The sequence below is a fragment of the Botryllus schlosseri genome, chromosome 12, assembly GCF_051294905.1.
Source record: "Botryllus schlosseri isolate E-star chromosome 12, Bs_hap1, whole genome shotgun sequence".
Classification (NCBI taxonomy): Eukaryota; Metazoa; Chordata; class Ascidiacea; order Stolidobranchia; family Styelidae; genus Botryllus; species Botryllus schlosseri.
The window spans coordinates 13,016,019-13,040,259 of record NC_137247.1 but is presented as its reverse complement, the minus strand read 5'-3'; the positions used below and the strand labels follow the sequence as shown (position 1 = coordinate 13,040,259).

The 24,241-nt window shown below is 41.1% G+C and overlaps 1 protein-coding gene across 1 annotated transcript in view; it reads right to left on the bottom strand.

The window, feature by feature from the left end:
- Nucleotides 1-5,141: 5,141 nt before the first annotated feature.
- Nucleotides 5,142-24,241, bottom strand: part of LOC145452044 (ras-related protein Rab-18-like) — a 220,346-nt gene continuing 201,246 nt past the window's right edge. Inside the window, exons 2-6 of the mRNA XM_080330260.1 lie at nucleotides 9,058-9,226; nucleotides 8,785-8,854; nucleotides 8,054-8,174; nucleotides 7,875-7,993; nucleotides 5,142-7,811 (exon numbers count right to left, since the gene is read on the bottom strand). Of these exons, the coding sequence (XP_080186386.1) occupies nucleotides 7,578-7,811; nucleotides 7,875-7,993; nucleotides 8,054-8,174; nucleotides 8,785-8,854; nucleotides 9,058-9,125 (612 nt within the window). The 5' untranslated portion in view covers nucleotides 9,126-9,226 and the 3' untranslated portion in view covers nucleotides 5,142-7,577. The remainder of the gene's footprint in view (nucleotides 7,812-7,874; nucleotides 7,994-8,053; nucleotides 8,175-8,784; nucleotides 8,855-9,057; nucleotides 9,227-24,241) is intronic.

Genomic DNA, 24,241 nt, shown 5'->3' with positions numbered 1-24,241 from the left:
AATACCTAAACGTGACCATCAGAAGATGTGTGTCAAGGCTTGAGTTATGAAAGACGACAAAGGTTTGAAACACCTGAAATCGGTGCCATAAATAAAATGTCGGACATTTTGACTTGCGCAAATCGTTGCCGAGGCTACGTACGGTAATACGCATTGATAAGCGCGCGTATATTTAATTGTTCACGAGAGATCACGGACTCGCTAATTGACAACACTCTCGGACTCGTTGGCAAGCTTATCATACGCGTAAGTTCGTCAACACGAGCAGATTGTATAATCGTCATTTACGCATGTACTTGAACCTAATGAATGATGCTACATTAGTATATTCGAAAAAGATCGATCCCCTCTTTTATTTCAAACCCCCTTATTTTTCGGCTGGCTACGTGCCTGGTCATTCGTCATTAGAAATTTTCTAATGTAGCCACCGCAGATTGTCTTTCAAAAGTATGCGACCCCTCGAACAGTTCTACCCTTTAAATTTAATTTTCTTTTTCATTTTCTATTTCCACTTGAAGTAGTTTCGACTTTTCTTGGATATCGCTACTTCTAATTCTGATTGAGTTGAAATTTTCGCCGGTACCATAAGGTTGTGCTACAATCCCACATTTTCACGGCAGTGTCAGCCAGGTTTGCAATAACTCGAGTTGCGATTTTTTGCTGACGACTCGACTTGAGAGTTGACTCGAGACAAGGAACTTGGAGGGCCAAGGCAGGCATTTCATTGTGACTTCGAAGAATAGTAAAGTGACGACATTATTGGTATCTCGTCTATCAGTGGTAGGCCCACTCGACAAATAGTAGGGTTACCATATCATCATCATGATTATTTACACCAGGTCAATTTTCTTCATTTTCATTCCGTAGATGCCGACCTGTAGCACGGCCAACTTCTAGGCTTTTATAAGACACCGTTTACACTGATGAGATGGCGAGGAGGAGCCTAGCTAAACCTCCAACACTTAGGTAGACCCGACATATGAGCAAGCGACACAATGAAAACCGACAAATCAGTAACATGCCACACTTTAGCATGCGTCACTTTGGCATGTGGTTTCAGAACCCCAAAACTTACTGCAACCCCGAAATCAACATTTATATATAATATATAGTCTAACCCGAAACCTAACCCGACCCTCAATCTAAGCCAGGGGTCTCGAACACGCGACCCGGGAGATAATATTGTGAGGCCCGTGGGTCGTGGCGGCATTTGGGATTTTGAAGTATTCGACAATATTTAAATGCAACATATATATTTTTTCTAATTTGATAACTTCAAATTAGCTCTAAAACTACTCCAAAAACCGGAAACTATACTCATCAATCTTCATTATCACATCACTTTCAAAAGTAACCATGCTGTGGAAGATCAGCTATTACGTCACATCACCTGTTTATTATGGTAAAATAACGGTGATAATTCGTGACTGAGAATTGTTATTTGGACTTGGGCGACACCTTTTGTACAATTACTCCAACTCGGACTGAATGGATGATAAAATATAAATGACTCGAGTTGAGTCGGGTCTGCCGTTACAATCAGAGAAGGACTTGTGACTCGGAACTCCGTGACTTGGTACAACCACAGACGCAACAAACTCTCGGACGGTTGGGGAATAGTAATATATCAAAAGGTCCTAACTTGCGTTACATGGCGTATTGAGGTATCTAAGCAGGTCGGTTCGCTATGGCAATGGCAACCATTGGCATTCTGTTGCCCTCTCGATGTATAGCTAGTTAAATCCTGCATCATCTTGGGTCTTTTTAGCCATGTTATTATCACCTATTAATGGTGGCGAGTAATGTAGAGGTACGATACGCTTCACAGATGTAAACAATGGATTCTTCGGAGATTGAACAGTTCTATTACTACCGCACATTAATCATTATAATCGAGTTGTTATTGACCTGTTCCAAAATTCGAAGGTATAAATATCAAGGTATAGCCTAAGCTGATTTGATTTTGACTCAAGTAATGATATAATCAATAGCGTCGTTATCAAGAGTAGCATATGCCCGTAACCCGGATTAGGCTATGCTGCTCCAATGCTCTGATATCAGATCAATGTCTGCAAAATTCCAAAGTATTCTACCAATAGCCTAATTGTGACACGGCACGCTCACATTGTGCCTATAACTAATTATTTTGACAAACTATGCCAAGTAGGCTACAACAAAATTTTTATTCAAATACAAATGTGATTTTTGTCGTCCAGGTGTGATTTCATAATAAATCACATTTCCACGATGTGTGTGAAATGCCAATCTGAAAGGTAAAGCTGTCAAATATAAGGTTTACTTGGGAATACATTGAATACCCGTATATATTGGTGCTGCGACCCGGCGAGCCATCAAAAACCAGGAAATTGGCCCGCGAGCAAATTTGATTTTGAGACCCCTGATCTAAACCGCACCTGCCCTAACCCACAATTTTACCCACATGCTCAAGTGTCGCATGCTATTATGTCCGGTCCATCAGACCATCACAAAGGCTGGCAGACTAGCGTAATTGTTCGGCGGGTTAGATAAGGTGTCAGAGGTGGTCAGTAACGAAGTACCTACTTCTACTTTTTGAAGTAGATTTTGCATGCTAGCACTACTTATTAAGTAGTTTTGATTTTAGACTACTTCTACTTCGACTTGACAGTTTTCTTGGCCAAAATAGGCGTAGAATAGCCTACCTACTTACTTGCTTAATTACTTGTCAACCGCCACTCCTAAGAAATTTCGGCGTTACTTCTACTTCCACTTGAGTAGCGACAGTGATTACTTTGACAACCTCTGGTTAAGACTGGTTTAAATGATGAAAATCACCAATGATAACCGTAGAGCAGGGGCGGGCAACTTCTCCAGTCGGCGGGCCGGATACAGGAAAATTAAGTAGGCCTACTTGGCGGGCCGGATTGCTGAGTCGATACATTATTTGCCCATTTATCCAATTATACAAGGAATAAATCGTATTTAATGAATGTATTTGAACGACAGCAATGTCACTTCAAAGCCATTTCTCGCCGATGGTGACGAAGACAATGTGGATTTGAGAATAGCAGTGTCATACAGGCGCCGCCATGTCTGCTTCTATCTGATCAGTCAACACACGGTGCAATCCTTAATTAAGATTTCAAGGAAAGGAAAGGAAAGGAAAGGACGTAGTTTATTTTTGTCCTTGATGTTTTTGCGGCATATACACCGACTCATGATATACATACACACGATCTGCGCATATGCATACCATGAGTGCATGATGTGCATATGCCGCTGGACAAGGCGTTCGATAACCCCGGTACCCCTAATTTACCAAGATATCAACTCATTAGCCTGGTTGATCTCGATATTGAATTCATGCGGTCCGCGTCCTCTACGAAATTTGGAAAGTTATTGCCCGCGACCCGTTTTGAGTTGGCGACCCCTGGTATAACGGTGTCTCACTAGGGTTACCATACGTCCTCTTTTAAGAGGATTTGTCTACTTTTTATACTTTTAATTGTCCTCGGAGGACGCCCAAAATGTACTCTTTTTTTGAGATTTTGTCCTCTTTCGAGAATTTTGGGTAAATATATGGTAAAATCGACTGAGATACAGTAAATTAGCACTGAAGTAACGCTCGAGCGGTCATTTTTGGAGATGAGCAGGAAATTTGACCTTTTTAAAAGTCAACCAACTGATAATGTGAAAGAAAAACTGTATTTTGGGCGCTGAGCGAGAAAGTTGACATTTTTTTTAGTCAACCGACCAACAAGTGGGAAAAATTTATTGTTACTTCAGGATTTTCCTCCGATTTTGCAAGTCTGTAAATTTTGAAAAAGTGTCCTATTTTCAGATTTCCAAAATATGGTAACCCTACGGTCTTACAAAAGCCTGGAAGTGTGCCGTGCTACAAGTCGGCGGTTACGGAATGAAAAATAAGAAATATCAGCCTGGTGTAAATGACCATTGTAGTCGACAAACACCATGATTACCACAAGCAACATTAGGGTTGAGTACATCGTATATGCCGATACTGCAAGTCTTCTCGCTTCGACGAACTTACGCGTAAGCTCCACTCTCGAAGCCTGTGCACTGTGCAGTGTGCATACACGTATATAATAACATACCGTCACTAAAATTTGACGTAGTAATCAAGTAATGGGAAATCTCGGCAGACTGGGGCCGCGGGTCACATTATCATGTAAGACGGAAAACTCCCCGCGGGCCGGATCCGGCCCGCGGGCCGTATGTTGCCCGCCCTTGCCGTAGAGTTATATTTTCACCTGAGCAAGGCACACATAACTTACAATGCGATGACGAGACGCAATGCGGTGTAATGAACAGATAGGAGGGAGCCGAACGACGCGCGGTCTTTTAGACTGACATCCACCTCGGCCTAAAGTGCCCGCCGTCACAGGTGCTTTCTTTAGTCGCCTCGAGAACGGCGGCGGGGGGGGGGGGGGTAGAGGAGCCCAGATAAACCGCAGACGGCCAATCAGAGTTGTAAAAATGAGCTTAGAAAAATAGGACCTCAACCCGAAACTGAACAGTGACTTGACTCGAGTCTCAACACTAATAACTGACTCGACCCTTTGCAATCCAACTTGGACCCGATGGTGAGTTAAATTTACCTCGACTGGAATCAAAACGAAAAAGCGTAATTGACTCGCGATTTGGCTTCAATACTGGTGGCAGCTCGCTACTTAACAATCGGAACTTGGATGCTTATATTTCTAATTAGAATTTGTCAACGTTAGCATTACTTCAAAGGGAGTTAATTTTTCACTCGTGATTATGACAATTAGGATTGTAAAAACGCATTATTATACAGGCGCCGCCACATCTGCAGTTCTCTGCGATCAGTCAACTTATCGTGTGAATTTGGTTGCGGGCTTGACAGCAGTTTTGATTTTGCAAACATACAAACTTCACGAGTCCGGCAGATTATATAATTTAGAATAGACAATTGTTTGCTACAGACCAGCATTATTTGGCGCATAATTTCAAAATCTTTTGCGGCACCCTTGCTAATCGGAGATGGCACACCAGTGTGCTGCGGCACCACGGTTGAGAATCACGATCCCCGTAGCCCACGATACCTGTCATTGAGAGCTGAGAGCGGACAATACTACATTGACCAGCCCATCAAAAATCAACGCAGCTTCAAGAATCGATTCATTGAAATAGAATATTTATTAGTAAAGCAAGACATCAACTCTAGCGATATTCGAAACCCATGCCTACTGCCGCAGGCCGGTGAAGTCCAACATCAAGGAAGCCAGAATAGGAGTCACGCCTTCGCAAGCAAGTTTGGCGATTCCCACCCGTGACGGTTTCCACATCTATCGGCATAAACAGGTAATGTTGATGACAGCTCAACCTCAGTACATTGCAACAACCAATAAATCAGCCACGTCAGCTAAAGCGATTGTCATATGATTCAACTAAATAATAAGCCAAGGATCAATATGAGTACAAGCGCTGTGCCCCAATGAGTGCGTAGAAGTATGTACCAAATACCCGTTAAGAGGAGGAATAAAATTTTCAGTGAAATTATTCAACATTCGTCGGGATAATAGTACGATATACACTAGGGTTATGACTAGAAAAAAAATTTCAAAATTTTGTGTGGCCTGTAGTCACAAATGATGAGCTTTTGTGTCCTGATTTCAAAACTCACAAAAGTTAAGACTGTTTGAACAAAAACCTCCCGCACAAAAAATTTCCAGTTTTCACTGTATGGAGGATAGGCTTTCTTTTGTAGATACAGACTATATAATTTATTTTTCTACTGATTTGAATTTAAGTGACCCAATTCCAATTGCGAAGATTTAAAATAGTATTTTGGTACATTTTGAACGCCCAGATTGAATTATTCCTATCGTGTTCTTGTTTACAGTCAATATTAAATAATTAATAAATAATTACTAATTCCGATTTTAGATGTAGACTGTATATATCGTATAATTTCAATTTGTCTGGCAAAAATCAAACTGGGTGTTCGAAAAGGCGAAAGTAGAACAACTCTAGGTATTTTCAGCGGTCTAGAAAACCGCTTAGAAGAATATGATGTACAGGAAAATTTGAAAAACTCATATATCATATGTGACACCGTAGCATCTGTTGATACTGGACGGCAGAATGGCGTTGTTTCGAAACTGCGAAATGCAATGATGAGCATGGGTTTTCATATCCCTTGCCAACATCATATTATCGATTCTTAAAGCATATATTAGAGTTCTTCGATCCAACGTCTTGAAGAAATCCAACTCTCAGCTACAAATTTGGAGATGATGTGGTAAAACACTACGAAAACTAGGTGCAATCCACCAAGCACGAATTTCAGATGAAAAGATTAGAAAACCGAGGATGTATAGATGATTTTAAGTTTATCTATGGCATGTGCAGAACATTCTTTCAAATAAAATAGTATAGATTACCACTGATCAAATGGCATAAACTTCCATCTCTACGCAATGCGAGAGGGTGCTCAAGGGTTGCGTTGCGTACTTCCACTTCCCCAGATAGAGAATAACTCTGGAGATGCTTATTTATCGCGAATGCGTGTCAGGAAGACTGGTATTCTAACCAGATGTCTAAAGATGGAATATACTAGAGCCCGACCGATTATCGGTTCGTCGATAATATCGAGACGATATCACACTTTGAAAGAATTATCGGTATCGGCCATTGGAGTTGAAAAATTAACGGCAATTTGCGTGTGACGTCACAACATGGCGGAAGGAAGCCAGAAAACTATAATCTTTGATCGCTAGACTGAGAATATTGATATATTTCATATAGCTTACACTTTACAGGTGTCCAGATGCAGCCTTTCTAGTGCATTTCATGTTCAAGTGTAACAATAGCTGTAAAGATGTTCAATTCAAATAAATGCCCTCTGAAGATTTGCTTATGTAGGCTATACATCCAACTGCTTTTGAATATCGGCTGAATGTATTGGGGTCATCGGCTAAGGTGTGAGATATTGGTTTTATCGGTATCGACCCAAAAATCCAATATCGGTCGGGCTCTAGAATATATCAAAGATTATTTGCTGCTATCTTTGCGGTCGAATGTCTTGCAGCGATAAAGTGCCCCAAAACCCCATTGGAAGTCGGATATGTCCGTCGTAGATGTCCCTGGCTTTAACATAATAACAGAAAGGGAAGTCAAATTGATGAATGAACTTTACAATAAGTGTAAAAGGACATATATTTGAAGATCAAATTTGTAGCAAAGAATATCTTTGAATTTTAAATTTTTTCCATATTTGGACCAGTGTCGAAAATTGATGTTAGTTTGTGCGGGACATTTTTTTCGATTTGAACAAAATGATTATAATTTTATTAATTTATACCAAAATGTTCATCAATTCCTGCTACAGGCAAAATTTTTTTTTTTTAGTCATAACCCTAATATACACACATCATCACTGATAGCTCAGGATTTCTTCAGTACCGACAATGCAAATTGTGATTCTTTAAAATCATACAATACTTGGAATTGGGAAGCAACTAACACGGTTATCTAGTGACGTACATATCTTCAATGAAACAAGCGTATATAAGTAAAAACTTTTATGGATGTACGACATACGAATTCCCCAATCAACATGAGCCACATGCCCCTGCGTCCACAGTCGAACCGCTATTTAGTGATACCCCCGCATTGCCCTTCTGTCCCTCCTTATCCCATAGTCCAGGAGTTTGAATGATTTTTTCAACAAGTTCTTCGAAAGCACACTGCACTCCATCTTTTGTCTTGGCACTAGCTTCAATAAACAGCATCGCGTGCTTTCTGGCAAACTTCAAACCATCAGAACGTTGCACAACCCTTTCCTCCTATGTTGCAAGGCTAATGGTTAGTGGATTCAGGAAGTAGCTACTTGAAATTGGGTTTCTTACCTTATCGATTTTGTTTCCAACAAGCATTTTTACAATATTAGGTTTAGTGGCGTAAGTCTCTAATTCAGTTAACCATGCTCCTATCCTTGAAAATGTGTCTGCCCTGGTGCAGTCGTATACTGAAATAGAAGAGATATTTAACAAATAACTGAACCAAAAAGGACGAAAATGTTACTTACCAAAAATAACACCTTGAGCTCCTCTGTAGTAGCTCGGCGTTAGAGTACGAAATCGTTCCTGTCCTGCTGTATCCCAAATTGCCAGTTTTACAGTGTTTCCGTCTATTGTAAGGGCTTTGACCTTGTAACAGCAAGAGGGCGGATATATGCGAGATGGTACAAAAATCCCAATATAGTATCACAAAGATAGCTGTACACAAAGATTTGAATACTCGAATCTCAATCAAGCATTGATTCTACTAATTGAGTTGAGATGATACTTCTAGTACTTTATCTACGAAAATGATAGATTTGATACTATTTTCCACTGTGGAAGCCTTGAAAATTCCACTGGTCGTATCAAAGTATACGGAACATGTCGTAATAAGCCACACATGTTAGTGGAAAGGATATATCTGTGAAGTTGTAATCAACGTAATAGCATTGTGACAAACTGCAATGAACAAGGGATGGTCGAAAATACGAAATCATCCTTTAAGTGATGTAGTTCTGTACTGGCAATATCTTATTTGTGGCAGCATACAAGGTGCATAGCCTATTTGAATTTCCGCATCTTACATGATGTTATGACATTATAATGAGCGATACTCGAATACTGCGCTCGAAGCCTAGTACTCGAGTCATAATCGAATCCCTTAGGTAGGCCTACTAGATTTTGCCCAGCCTTAATCATGAGCATCATAAATTAGTTATAAAAAATGAAACTCAAGTTACATTCAAGCCACACTGACCTTAAAATCGACCCCGATAGTTGCTGGCTGATCTGGATCAAACTTGTCATCCGTAAATCTCAGGAGCAAACTTTGAAATGAAGAACAAAAATCAGCGAAACAGGCACCAGTGCCGATATATCTTATGGTTCAGAAACATACACGTCCTTTGATGCCATTATATTGGAACCTACATTTTCTATAGTTTTGGATATACACTTCAACATAAGCATAGATTAATTTAGATAATGGAGCAATGTATAAAGGAGATACTGACAGTAAATAGTAACAAACCTTGATTTTCCAACACCACTTTCACCAATGATGAGGATTTTGAGAGTTGTTAGAACGTCCGATTCCATTTTGGACTTTACCAAAAACACACACACAAGACCCAAACGAGCTACAAGAACAGAGTACCGTACTAATTCACCATGATTTTCAGTACCAACCAATAAAGTCTGTGAGCGAGTTACTTGTTAAGAATGCACATATCCGTGGGGCGTGGGTATAAGCATGATACATTGCACAGAATTTTTACTAAATATTGCCATTCTCTGTAAAACCAAAGTACTGCAGTACCAGAGTGGAATCGGTGGCAACGGCATGCGCAACGTCACGCGGGCATTTATATCTGATCACGCCAATTAATTAATTATGCTGACGTCACAAAGCGATACCAGAGTCCAGATCCAGAATAAGGCGCTTGCGCTTTACAATGAACTCAAGCAAGCGTGGCATTTGCGTAACAGTGAATATACGGCGTAGTCCTAGTCCGGCGCATACCAGGTCTATTTTAGCACATTGAGTCGTTTAATAAGTAATTCAGTATTGAATAATAGCGAAAAATATTTCCGTCACGTGGATGAAATTCTCCAATCACGCGAGAAATCCGTCTGTCACGCACAGCATGTTGTCGAAAACAACCACTGATTCCAGTCTGGCTGCAGTAGCATACTAGAAGTCAACAAATCAGGACGAAAAACTGTTCAAATACTTCTAACATACTATACCAAAAGGAAATTCAACAATAGCCAGTCATATTGAGGTAATAAGTGCCGATACGTCTACTTTTATTTCTTTTCACAATTACTTCATTATACTTGCAGGTTGCATAATTGTAGCATTCAAAAATACTGGATATGTTAAAAAATTAATTACTTATTCAAGCTTCCCAACCAGACTATATTTTTATCAACCTTAGCCTACGCCCAGTATGGAATCGGTGTCCAAGGCACGCAGGATCACGCCGACTTGGTCGCCAGTTGCACGCGATCACGCCGTCACGGGTCATTGATTTCATTAAAAAAATAAAATTAAAAAAAAAAATTGAAAAAAAGTCAATATTCTCAGCCACCCCAAATGCTATATTCCAGTTAGTATGTGGTATATAATGTTTAGACCTAATCCTCTAGCCAGGATCTGTTGATTACTGTCTGTTGGTAAAGTACTTGCACCTTACCAGTTGCTAACCATTAGCATCTGATCTCCTCTCACTGGCTTAACACAGTCATTTGAAGTCAGTAACCTAGCTTGTCACGCCACTAAGTTGACCTTGTCACGCGAAAAAACTTCTATCACGCAGGATTTATTTCAAAAAAAGGACGGAGATTCCAATCAGGGCCTACGCTACATTAAATATTAACTGTCATCATCAGCGAGGATTGAAATCATCCTGATCCAGTGGAAATATAGCGGAATATAGTAGGCTACATTTGTTCAGCGTTTCTTCAGTTCAGTTTGTAAATAATTTCATTATTTTGAAATACCATGAATTGTGATAGAACTAAAAGATGTACGAGTCGAAACGAAAGGGGGCCGAAAATGTTAGTACGTACTGTCAATTTCATTGATAGTAAAGCGACTCAAGGCTAGATTCATTCTAGCACGGGAAAGGTGGAGGTTGTGAACTACTGGTATCGGACATGAAAACAAGAGGCCTGCCCGATAATTCTTAAGTAACAGAAGATAACATCACATAAATGAATAGGCGATGAAAATAAAATGACGGTACTAAACTAGCGAAAAATCTTGCACTGGTAGCAAATCGAGGAGTATCAAGGCAACATTTATTCCATTATGCTATATTTCACCATTTGATAAGATTTCGCGCGATATGAATATTCCCAACCCACACTCCAACAACCTGCGTCCGAATACAACAAGCTAAAATCCTCCTGATGAGTTGCAAATGCCCAAGTAGACACGACTCACAAATGACGAGCAAAACAAAGCTTTTTGTTGTAACACGAGGTGGCGTAATTATCATCCGAGCTCAAGCGATGAGCTGCTTAGTGATTTTTCCGACAGCTTGAGCATAGTCGTTTACAGCAGCTGTAAACGACTATGGCTTGAGTATCTGTGTTCAGTTTATTATTATATTTAGGTTTAATAAGAATTTTCATCAATTCAAAACACCACAAGACTGCGATACAGTTAAAAGATAGGAACTAGTCATCCCTCACCATTTACCGGACCACAACCTGACATATCGATCTCGCCTTCCGTCACTTGCCACTTTATATTATCTTCTTTTACTTTCATTCAGTGTGCATGCCTCCTCTTTACATCGCCTATGCCCAGGTGGGTGTCTGCTCTTAAGACTATATTCCTAGTCGTTTCGGCATCTTCCTATCATTCATTGTATTCCAGTCTTGTGATGTTTTGAAGTGGTGAAATTTTATGAATAAACTTGAAAACTTGAACGATATCGTCCAAAATCCATGCGAATCCGACGAATCACATCCTAGAATCCGGAAGAGCCCCATTCAATACCAACTGAGCGGAGATACAGTTATGATAGGAATAATCGATACGACTTTCGATAGGACGTCAACTATTCTGATCTGACGGGCCGAAACAACACTGTCAGCTGTTGTAACATGTGTGGCCGTTCTGTCTTTGTTCCTATTATAATCTATATACCTCACAGAAGATGATGCCACTGTCTTTCAGGTTCGAGACTGAAATGAGAGGTTCCACCGAATGCGAACTCACAGTATGTATTTCACAAAAGAAGCAGCCAAGTACCAAAGCCAGCGCAGCAGAATACGAATAATACTAGTTCCTCATTTTCCCGCCGGCGTGCTCTCCTAACCGGAGATCACCCAGCCTCTGGATCAGAGCGGTTACACCTCTCCCCTCCCTAATTGAGTGAGCTAGGAGGAAAAAGATCACTCACAAGCGGCAAGGCCGTGCAAAAATAAATAAAACTGACAAAACGTACAAAAAAGGCAATCACATGAAGTAACAAGATTAATTGAAGTCAGTTACATAGTCGTTTAAATATGCAGGTCGAATACGATTACGTCTGGGCATGACATTCATTTCACAGTTTGAAGGTATGACAACAGTTTCAGAATTCAAGGACTCTGCGGGTGACTGACTGGGTAAGTCCTCTTCACCCTCAACAATATAAGGATGGAGATTATCAACATGGGTTATGCGAAATTTGCTGGTGTCAACATTTTGAATACGATACACAAAATTTTCCAATTTCTCGACAACTCGCCAGGGACCATTCCAGCCAGAGGACAATTTCCTATGCTTAGGCGGGTAATAAAACCAAACGTAAGAGCCAACTTCAAATTCGTGCGATTCAACATAACGATTGAAATATGTTTTCTGTTTCACAGCAGATCTACGCAATTTCTCACGTGCAAATTTAAACGCATCAACACTGGCCGCAGAAAACCATTCAACATAGTCAGTGTAACATTTGCGCGGCGTGCATTTCGGAGGTCTACCATAAACAATATCACTCGGCAAGGAAACTTCACGACCAAGAAATAACTTATTAGGAGTGTACCCAGTGGAATCATGAACACTTGAACGATAAGCTTGCAGTAAATATGGCAAATGAACATCCCAATCAGATCTACTCTCATTGACATAACTGGTCAACATCTGCAAAATGGACCTATTATTTCTCTCAGTTAACCCATCAGATTGGGGTCGAAAAGTTGTAGTTCTAGTCTTGAAAATTTCATACAATTCACACATCTCTTGAAATAACCTGGATTCAAATTGCACTCCTTGATCAGTGTGTATAATATTCGGTGCGCCAAACTTACAAAAAAATTCTGTCACAAGAATATCGGCTGCTGATGCAGCCAGAAGGTCCTTCATTGGGTACGCTTCAACCCACTTAGTAAAATAATCAGTAACCACCATCAGGTATTTATTGCCCAGTTCAGTAGATGGCATAGGACCCACAAAATCAAGAGAAATCCTATCTAAGGGTTCAGAGCAAAGCATCTTTACCAATTTGGCACGCTTTTTTCCATGTCCAGTTTTACTTGATGTGCAAGGTTTGCAAAATTTTACCCAGTTACTGACATCTTGCTTCATGCCAGGCCAATAAAAGCGATCTCTCAATTTAGCATAAGTTTTGTCCCGCCCCAAATGGCCACCTGTTCGCAAGGTATGATATTCGGTAAATAGTTTCCTACGCAACGACATGGGCATAACAATTTGAAAAGTTGAATCACAGCCGGGATTAACTTGCAAATATTCACGATACAAAACACCATTACGCAAAGATAAAAACTTCCAATGAGAACACAAGACTCTGACCATGTGAGAATGCAGTAGCAACTCTTCGGAAGAAGGTTTACCACTGGCAGATTCCTTCAATGATATTACCGTCCCAATGTCCGAGTCGACCATCTGCAAATCGCGCAACTCTTCATTGGACAAAGTATGCAACCAGTTAGGCGCAGGCGAAGGTCGATCAACAGAGTTTGTAACGGAGTCGGTGCCCGCACTAACGGGAGCAACAATTGCATGACAAGCAGAATCATGTTCATTACAGTTCAGACATTCTGCACGGCTACACTTCCTTCTGTAACGCCGAGACAACCCATCAGCATTTCCATGCTTTTTTCCTTCTCGATGCTCAACGTCATATTCAAAGCTACTCAGGTACGTTATCCATCGAGCAACAACCCCGCTCGGGTCTTTGAAATTTAGAAGCCAACGCAATGAGGAATGGTCAGTACGTAACACAAATTTCCTCCCATATAGATAGTGGCGAAAATGCTCCATCGCCCACCGAACAGCGAATAGCTCTCTGTATGTCGCGCAATAGTTCTTCTGCTCCTTGCTTAACGCTTTACTGGCATATCCAATCACTTTCTCTTCACCATCTTGCAATTGAGACAACACTGCTCCGGCAGCAAACCCGCTGCAATCAGTGTCCAAAATAAACGTACCACCATCCCGTTGAGGATATGATAAAATCGGAGTCGAGGTAAGGACTTTTTTCAACTCATCAAAAGCAGCCTGACATTTGTCCGTCCAAGTGAACTTCACACCTTTTCTCATCAGGTCCGTCAATGGACTGGCAATAGAAGCGAATGAAGGAACAAATTTACGATAATATGTTGCGGTCCCAAGGAAGCTTTGCAACTCCTTCAGTTTTGTAGGGACTGGCCAGTCTCGTACCACAGCAGTCTTATTTTCGTCACACTTTACACCATCAGCTGATATAACATGACCCAAGTATTCGACTTGGCGACGAAACAGTTTACATTTCTTCGGCTTGAACTTCATCCCAGCACGACGTATCCGTGAAAAGACGCCACGGAGATTTTCCAATTCACAATCAAAATCATTACTATAAACCATTACATCGTCCACAAAAACAAGTGTAGTTTTCCACAAAACGTCTCGAAGAATATTCTCCATCAAGCGTTCGAAAAGGGCCGGAGAATTTGACATACCCATAGGCAGAACTTTGAATTGATAGTGATTTCGACCAGGCAAGGAAAACGCGGTTTTATAGCGATCTGCTTCCTCTATTTCCACTTGAAAAAATCCACTATCCAAGTCTAAACAACTGAACCAAGATGCTCCACCCAATGAATCCAGTATATCGTCAATCCTGGGAAGGCTGTACGCATCCTTCACAGTAACAGAGTTCAGTTGGCGATAGTCCAAAACGAGGCGATGTGAAACACCATCCTTCTTGGGTATCAAAATCAATGGGGCATTATAAGGAGAATTCGATTCTTCAATCACATCTTGTTCAAGCAATTTGTCAATTTCCTTGTTTGCAGCGTCCCACTTCGCCCAGCCAAGCCTACGAGGAGGTATTTTCACAGGTTCCAATTTAGTAGTCTGGATGCGGTGCTTAATGGCATCAGTTCGACCAAGCCTTCCACCTGGTACCGTAAATACATCTTGAAACTCGCGTAACAGTTCTTCAACTTTTACCTTCTGATCGACAGTTATGTCCTCAATATCATCAAGCATGGCCAGCAATGACCCAGGTAACGGTGTAAGTACTCCACCAGAACTCTCCTGGAAAACCTCTGTAGGTATGGATTCTTCGTTCACATTTTTCATCATTTCCTCATCGGCAGTAATTGAAGAGACCATCTGCACCGAACCACTATCATCCGGACGCATCAAGCCAATCAAGCAGGAGTCAGGAATAACAACATCCTCTTCCGATAAATTTGCCAATAGCAATGGCACTTTTGCACAATCTGGGTTCACAATACCAGAATAAAGAAACACACCTTGAGCGCCAAATTCAGAAACAAAAGAGCCAACTGGGTCAACCACAGCCGTCACATTACAGTCATTTTCAGTCCAAGGACAAGAAATACTGCCCCAAATCAACTTCTCACTCCTTTTCGGTATCACGTAGGATTGTTGGGTACTAATACGACAACATACAATCTTTCGATTGGGCTTAACAATGGGCACCATTTTGCCAGCAACACTTATACACTCGTCTCTCGCGTACAATACTACATCAAAATCACGAAGAGCATCAAGGCCCAAAATACCAACAGGAGTGCCGAGTTTAGCAACGTTAACAGCCATTTCTTTACACACATCATTAATACAAAGCTTCAAGCACAATCTACCAACAACGTCTAGCTTGTAGCCATTTGCCACAGTAAAGTCCCTCGTAATGGGCTCCAACCTATTCCAAGAATAACCCAAAATATCAAAAAGTTCGACGCTAATAAACGTTTCGGGACTACCACTATCAATCAAAAACTGGAAAAAATAACCATCAACACCGATACTCGCATACCAGTTTACCTTTAAATCAAGCGCACAAATCAACTTCTCCAAGTCGGGGGCATACCAGTCAGGTGCCAATTGTTGGTCACCTATCGTCTCTCTAAAAAATCCTTCGGAGCAGTAGGCTGTTCGGTAGAGGTGTTCCTTTGACCAATCCCGTCATTCATATTATCGTTTGGAAGTAGTTCCCTGCATTCATCCTCCCAGTGTCCATTTTTCCTACATCGAGCACATACAGGCACACGGCAGAACTTTGCGGAGTGACCATACATTCCACAATGGTTACAATTCCCTTGGAACCGTCTTCTGTGACCATAGCTGTCTTGCCTACGCGCTGTAGAAAATTTCAATTCCTCCATCTCCTTTGAAAACATATTCTTCAGTTGCCTCATTTCATTTTCCAAGTCGGCTACCACCTTTGTAAACTCAGATTTTCCACCAGAAGTACAACCGTCACTGCATGTCTTGCCTGTCGCAATCGGGGCAATCATGGGTTTACGTAGCACTGAGGACTTTGTAGTTTTAAGAACATCCAATACATCTGTTGCTCGGTCAACCAGGTCCCATAGCGAGGCTTCTTTGTTTTCAATCGACAAGGCCAAGGCAACGCTTGCATCTCCATAGCCCGTAGCAAATTGTCTTTTAGTCAAGCTCTCGACTTCCATTTGGTCACGCCCAGGAAACGCCTTCCTCGCCAACTTCTGTAGTGCGATAGCGAAATCAGCAGGAGACTCCTGAAGGTTTTTCTCCCGAGCATAAAATTCACGAACATAGTCCTTCTCATGGGTTGATTTACCCAATCGTTTCTTCAGATGCGACACCAACTTGTCATAATCGCGACGATCTTCTTCTTGTAGTTCTAAAGCCAATTTTTGAGCATGGCCTTCGAGACATACTTCTAATTGCAATGCAGCGATGCCTCTATCCCAATCATGTAGTAATACCATGGCCTTGAAATGTTGCAAGTAATCGTCAAAAGGTTCTTTGCCATCACCACTGAAGTGTCTCGGTGAGGTCACACCGATCGAGTGGACAGCCAAACCATTACACTGACGAGGTGTGCTTGCCCAAGCAGACTTCCCAAAATTGCTAAACTCGGGTACCGGTACCATACCGGATGCTGAATATACTTGCTGTTTTGATGATCTCTTCTGTTCCACTCTCACATCATTCTCTGGTCTCGGAGCACATAAGGAAGATGAATCGACCGACTCGTGTTCAGTATTTATCATTTCCTTCTTCGCATTGACAATATGAGCATTCAACAAGTCCAAAATTTGCTGGCTTTGTCCATGCAGAGCGTTCATTTCATCACGGAATTCCTCTTGATTTCTACGCATAATACGCATTTCCTGGCGCAGTTCATTGTTCTCCTCACGCAGAACATGCAATTCATGGCTCATGCGCTGGTTTTGACTGCACATCTGATTCTGATTTTCAAGCAAAGTGTTCATTTCCTGGCGCAGAATCTTCACCTCTTTCCCCGATTCAACTGCTACGATTCTTGAACTCTCTGCATCATTTTGGACTTTTGCAAAAGTTCTCAATAACATAGTACCAGTATCAATTTCTTCGTTCTCGCCGCCTACTGCAAACGGTTCATCTCTCTCATATTCAGAGTCAAGTCCTGGCGTGCTCGCCATTGTGGCCGTTCTGTCTTTGTTCCTATTATAATCTATATACCTCACAGAAGATGATGCCACTGTCTTTCAGGTTCGAGACTGAAATGAGAGGTTCCACCGAATGCGAACTCACAGTATGTATTTCACAAAAGAAGCAGCCAAGTACCAAAGCCAGCGCAGCAGAATACGAATAATACTAGTTCCTCATTTTCCCGCCGGCGTGCTCTCCTAACCGGAGATCACCCAGCCTCTGGATCCGAGCGGTTACACATGACATTATATATCGCTGAACCTAATGTTATTAACTTTTTATTCATCCTCCGCCTGTTTCAGCATTGGTTGTTTCGACTCTCGAATAATGTCCGGTCATACCGGTCACATCCTAATTAGGATGTGGTTCGAAATAAAGTAAGGGTATAGATTAGGATTCTAAAGTCAATTTTGGAACAAGATTTGGGGTAACAGTATAAAACAGGTGGAAGACAAGCATTTTTATTTTGTGTAATTGTAATTGTAATTGTAATTTGACAAAAATTTTGCTCAATTACAATTTCAATTACATTAAATTGCTATTGAGACCTGACAAGCACAACATAAATTAATTGACTTATAATGCATTCTCTTTAAATTTCGACAAGGAATTTGGTGGATCCATTCGCGGAAGCCCTTGACTGCGCCCTTGCGGGTGAAGTTTTATTTTTATTTTTACCGCTATGCTGGCCTCGGCTGCCATTGTATACAATTTTTAGATTACTAACCAACGGATGGATTCGCAACACGTGACTCACGATTGAATACGCCGAGAAACGAACTGCTGAGCCGGCTAAAAGCAGCAGAATTGATAGTCCCATAGCTGGCGATCCAAGCGTCGAAATTTGATATGTATGGTCCTAATCGAAAGCTAGTGTCGCACTGATTCCGCAATAAAAGTATATTTCCAGGCAATGGTACCATCTCAAAATAGTCGTGAAAGTCTGGGAATCGGCATTGTTCTGAACAATCGCTGGGCGTAATTGGTAATTGTTGCGGTCATGCTGCTGCAGCGCTCTCACTTTTCAGAACAGTCGGCCTTAAACGGCTATTTTGGAGCAGTTACATTGCCCTGACGAGATTTTATTTTGTATTTTCGGAATTAGTACATCAATAGCTTACGATAAAGACCAGATGCATCAAATTTGGATGCATGGATCGCCAGCTCTAGGACTACAAAGTTTGCTGCTTTTAGCCGACTCTGCAGTACGTTTGTCGGTGCATTCATCCGTGACTCACATCTTGCGCATCTATCCGTGGGTTGGCAATCTACAATGCGATTTCAGATCACGATGCTGCATCGTTAATTCGTCTGGCTAACTAACCAGACCACTGGATATTATATAACGTCTTATCTGACAAAGCACGGTTTTGTTTTTACTCCTCATCCTAATTCCTACGTCCCTCGATAAAAATAATATTATTTCTTTAATTATATACTATATACGCAAATCCAACACGTGCATATATTAAAATACTTTTTCAACGACATACTGCACCCTATCCTTAATCCTAACCCATAGGAAATTAGGTAAATAACATTTTACATTTCCAATTACGTGAGCCATAATTACCGAGCATACAAAACACGCTTATATTACGTCACAATGACATCTTACATAGCATACTATGTACGCACATAAACGCATTTATTACTACACAATCTGAACTAGACTTGAATTGTTGTTAAATACGACGCTACGGTGTCAAGGAGCACGGTTGAATTTATGATTATTCAATTACATGTGCAACAGCAGCAATTGTAATTGTAATTGTAATGTAATTGAAGCATGCAAGGAGTAATTGTAATTGTAATTGTAATTTGATATTTTTAGCATGGAGTAATTGTAATTGTAATGTAATTAAAACATGCATGAAAGTAATTGTAATTGTAATTGTAATTGAACTGAAATAATGTAATTGATCCAACTCTGATCATAACCCTAACCTAACCCTAATCCTAACCCTAAGCTAACCCTAATCCTAACCCTAACCCTAATCCTAACCTAACCCTAATCATAACCCTAACCTAACCCTAATCCTAACCCTTATCCTAACCCTAACCCTAACCTAACTCTAATCCTAACCCTAAGCTCCTAATCACTTGATAATAATATAATTATGTCATATAATTCACATTAATAGTTGGTAATACAATTTTACACAAAATTCTCCGAGTGCCGAATTTACCGATTGAATTCGGTGGTCAGTAAATTCGGCCCCGTAAATATCCGCATTATCTCCCGTGACTGTGCGATATACGCATACCCTGACCTTCAAATCACTCGATAATAAAATAATTATGTAATTCATTCATAATACATTTTTATACAAAATTCTCCGGGGGACGAATTTACCGAGTAAATTCGGCCATCGGTAAATTCGGCCCCGTGAATATCCGCGCTATCTCCCACGATTATGCGATCTACGCATACCCTGACATCCATATCAAATAATAATAGTATAATTATGTAATTAATTCATGTTAACGGTTGGAAATACATTTTAATACAATATTCTCGGAGGGCCGAATTTACCGAGGTCATGGGCCGAATTCACTGGCCGAATTTACCGAGGGCCGAATTTACTGGCATCCATACGGACATACGGTACTATAGTGGGGTCAGGGGTATGTCCGTATACTTCATAGTTTGTTATTGTTGCCATTGGTACAATGCGAATTTCATGGTTTGTGATCTCGATTGTTGCGTCATACTTTGCCTTTTTGGTTCTGCTTTTAAATCTGTTTAAATCTCTTTAGTGTGCCGATAACTCTTGAAAAGAGGCACCCGAAAAGTCTTCGAGTTTAATAAATATACTGCTACAATGGATGTTGTATTGAAAGCTATATAACTTTCATCTACTTCTACTTCGTGATATATTTTGTTGGGTCTCTTCTACTTCTACTTGAGTAGCTTTCTTGACAACTTTGACTATTTCTGGTCGATCGTAAGAGATGACGGTGACGGTGACGAAATATATCTTACCTATGATATTAAATAAATTCTTACTGATATATGCTGAATATCCATTTATTGTTTCTTCTCAAAAAGTAAACCACGTTTTCATAAATAATTCGCTAACATAGAAGTACCGAGACAAACTTGCTTTGGAATGGACTGCAAACAGTTAGACATAACACAGATAGATAAGAAATAAGATGTTACATTAAACGAGTGGCGTAGCCTGATAAAGTTATAAGGTCGGACCGGTAGAGCTATTGACGCGGAGTCATTAATTAAACCTCTCAAGCTATCATCAATGATCATTGGTCACGCCACACGGTTAAGACTATTCAAAAGTTTCTCACGAGTTACCTTGTGCGCGATCAAGATGGCGTAATGGTGAAGCGTCCGTCTTCTTGATCGGTAGTTTCGATCTCCGGCTGGGTCATACCAAAGAGCTGATTAGTAAGACTGGTGTCCATGACTTCCCCGCTTGGCACTCATGCCTTACTTGGATTGCATGGAGGGGTGGTGCAAGACCTAGAAAGCACTACAAGGCTATATCTGTACCTTCCTTGTCCAGTGGCATGTGCATATCATGCAGGGCTTTGGAGCCGGAGCCCCGGAGCCGTGCATTTTGACCGGATCTGGAGCCGGAGCCGGAGCTCCACATAAAATTCAGTCGGAGTCGGAGCTGGAGCTAGTTATTTGAGGGGTAGCTCCGGCTCCGACGTAGGCCTACTTCATAAGATGCTATCAAACATGCGACAACCACATCTTTTGAGTTCACATAATTCAACAGCAGGCCTTCGCGAAATTATGAATCTTTTCCTCTTTCGCGCTACCTTTTCCGACTAACCATGTTCCTGGGGATTTAACGGCAGAGCAGTCATATGTTGAATGTTCAATTTTCATACATTACTGCCGAACCTCGGTATGCTAGATATGCCTGTGAATATTGTGGTTATTCGGCAATCCCGAAATTTTGTCATCAGTACAACCTTGTTGGCCATTTGTACGGTTCGAAAATGATGATCACTATGTATTACACGAAATGATAAAAAGGATAAAAACGTGATTTCGTTGCACATGTCGATATGACGAGCACGAGCCGAGAAATTCCATCTCATCGTTGCTATGAATAGAATGAGCAAATTGGACAGTGTTATTGAGTATGCAATTATGCATGCGAATTGGAATTCATTACTGCGCATGATCGTTATTCACCACAGTAAAGATTTTCGAGCGTGAATAGGGGATGGCTGAAGAGTAGCCCAAAACGCCGTTACACTCAGCGAGCTACTTAATGCGGTGTCAAGACCCTATGGTATTTGATGTTGGAGACAAATTACTGATTTGATACGCGATTTCCAATTTGTAATCATCTGTTTCGTAAATTCATTCTTGATGTCTGCTTGATACTCTAGTATTCCCGGATTATCGCGCACTGTGACTTGTAAATGTGCAATGTGCATATACTGCATAGTTTAATTCGTTATGGGCATGGCGCAATGTACATGGCGCAGTGTTTAATTCGAGTATTCGATTCGTTTAAGGGGGAAAATATTATATTCCGATAAACTTGATCGACACCGTATGGACTGGTAACGAGTGCACCAATATCGAACGTCAAACCATTGGCCATTTGGTACAAATCGAATTTCTATTGATCAGGTCTTGATGTCCGCCCATATTGCGCTGACTATACAGTTACGGTTGAGTACTAATCGCTTATTTAAAGATTGAATTGAGCTGTATGGCTTAATGTTAACGAGTACAGTGCCAGTGTTAAAACGCCGCATCAAAATTTTGATACTGTGCACAGCAATGGCATGTAGTAAAGTGCGTTCTAGTACAACTATGATGTTATCGACAATTGACAAGTATTGATTATGACGTCACAAGCCGACACGGCAGCACCTATATGCCTTCGTTGCTGCATCCGATGTTACTGACGGTTGACAGACTCTAGATTACTATAGATAACTAACCTACGGGTAAATTAGTAATCTATATAGACCAGGGGTGGACAACCTTTTCGGCTAATGGGCCAAATGAAATTGACGAACGAATGTGCTGCCCACTAGCCGCGCCAGGCGCATAAAAATTTCAAAGTTGATATCATTATTATATACTTGGGTATATTGCGGGTCGACTGTATAACGCCCGCTGGGCTCAGTTTGCAAGGACAGGACTATTCGGCATCTGGACATATCGATATCGAAGATTTCCGTAAAATACGACAATTAATTTGTGCCTACATTTCATCGTCGACGAGCTTTCTGCGAGCGCAAACGCGAAAAGACTTTCTCTCGTAATCGCAAATATAGTTAAACCCAATCGGCTAAATCAGGCGTTTTTTCATTTTCATGAGTGAGTATGCTACAAAGCAAGAAATCGTGTGACAATTATACACGCGGAGCGTGAAGAAAAATTTTACTACTCTTTTAGTTTATTGTAATGTACGACCATTTACTAAAAATGTGGTTGCGGACCATTGATCTGCCAATGCGTCGGAACTGATATTTTAATCATCAACATCCCAAGTTTCGCGGCCAGACTAATCATATTTTTGGTTCGCCTTGCAAGTTCACAATATGAGCATATGATTTGAGCAATTCAATTTCGATAATATAACAGGATTTCGATAATATAATGGGAAATTAGGTCGCGGGCTACTCAAAACCTTCTCGCGGGCCACATATAGCCCGCAGGCCGCGGGTTGCCCACCCCTGATATAGACAGACACCTTCGATAGTTTTCAGAGCCGGAGCCGGAGCTGGAGCCGGAGCTGTGGAAATAATGCGGCTCCGGAGCTGGAGCCGGAGCTAGTGTATGATAAAAGAAAGCTCCGGAGCTGGAGCAATGCAAATTTACGGCTGCGCCGAAGCCCTGATGCACATTGATTGTCCCTAAAACACGTACTAGATAAGTCGTACCAAAACTTTTCTAGAAAATTCAAGGAGCGGTTTCTTGGCAATTGATTTAAATGACTCACGCTCCCTTACCCAATCAACACAAAACAACACATCGGATTTTATGGTGTCAATGTAACGGTGTAGTTCATTTTTTTACGATAGCTCTGTTAAGCTTGGTGGCGTTTTTGACAAATCAGCTCTAATGCCATGAGTCACATTCAAACGCTTCAAATTCACATTCAACACTGGTGTTTGACCTCACTGGGTGATCAACCTGACCTCGTGACGACGAAACTTTCAGACCCCTTTTACCTCTGTGGGTAATTACGTCACCACCCTTTCATACATCCAATTCACAAACGGTGTTACGCGATTCACGAACGAACCGAAATAGCTACTGACCAGTGTTTTGAAAAATCAGTGTAAAGTGCAGTGTGCAGCGTGAAATTTTCTTAATATTACCGGTCTTGCATTAACATTTGATCCTTTCTCGGCGTACTTGATCAGATTTACCGCTAGAACTAATGTCCTCTAAATTTTAGGGGATCATATTTAGTCATGTTCGTCTCACAGTTAAGACATCATAAGATTCACATCTGTTAGATTCAGGCAGTTTGTTGGTAATAATTAGGCAACTTTCTTAATGAGTGTTGTTATTTCGTGAATGTGATGATTGTCGCTACTCGAAAGATATTGGGATCGCTCACACGTCCCAGACCAAACAAAAGAAGTAAATTATTTTTCACTTCCTATTTCAACACGCGGGTCATTCTTGTACTCCGTAGGTCGCATCTGTACCACTTGGTGCACATATTGCAATGACTTGGCTATTCGGGGCCGGCTATTTCGGTGCCTGCGGACATAGCAATATCGAGGTTCGGCCAATATGCGGGGATCATTTTGTTCCCCGGTTTTATTACCG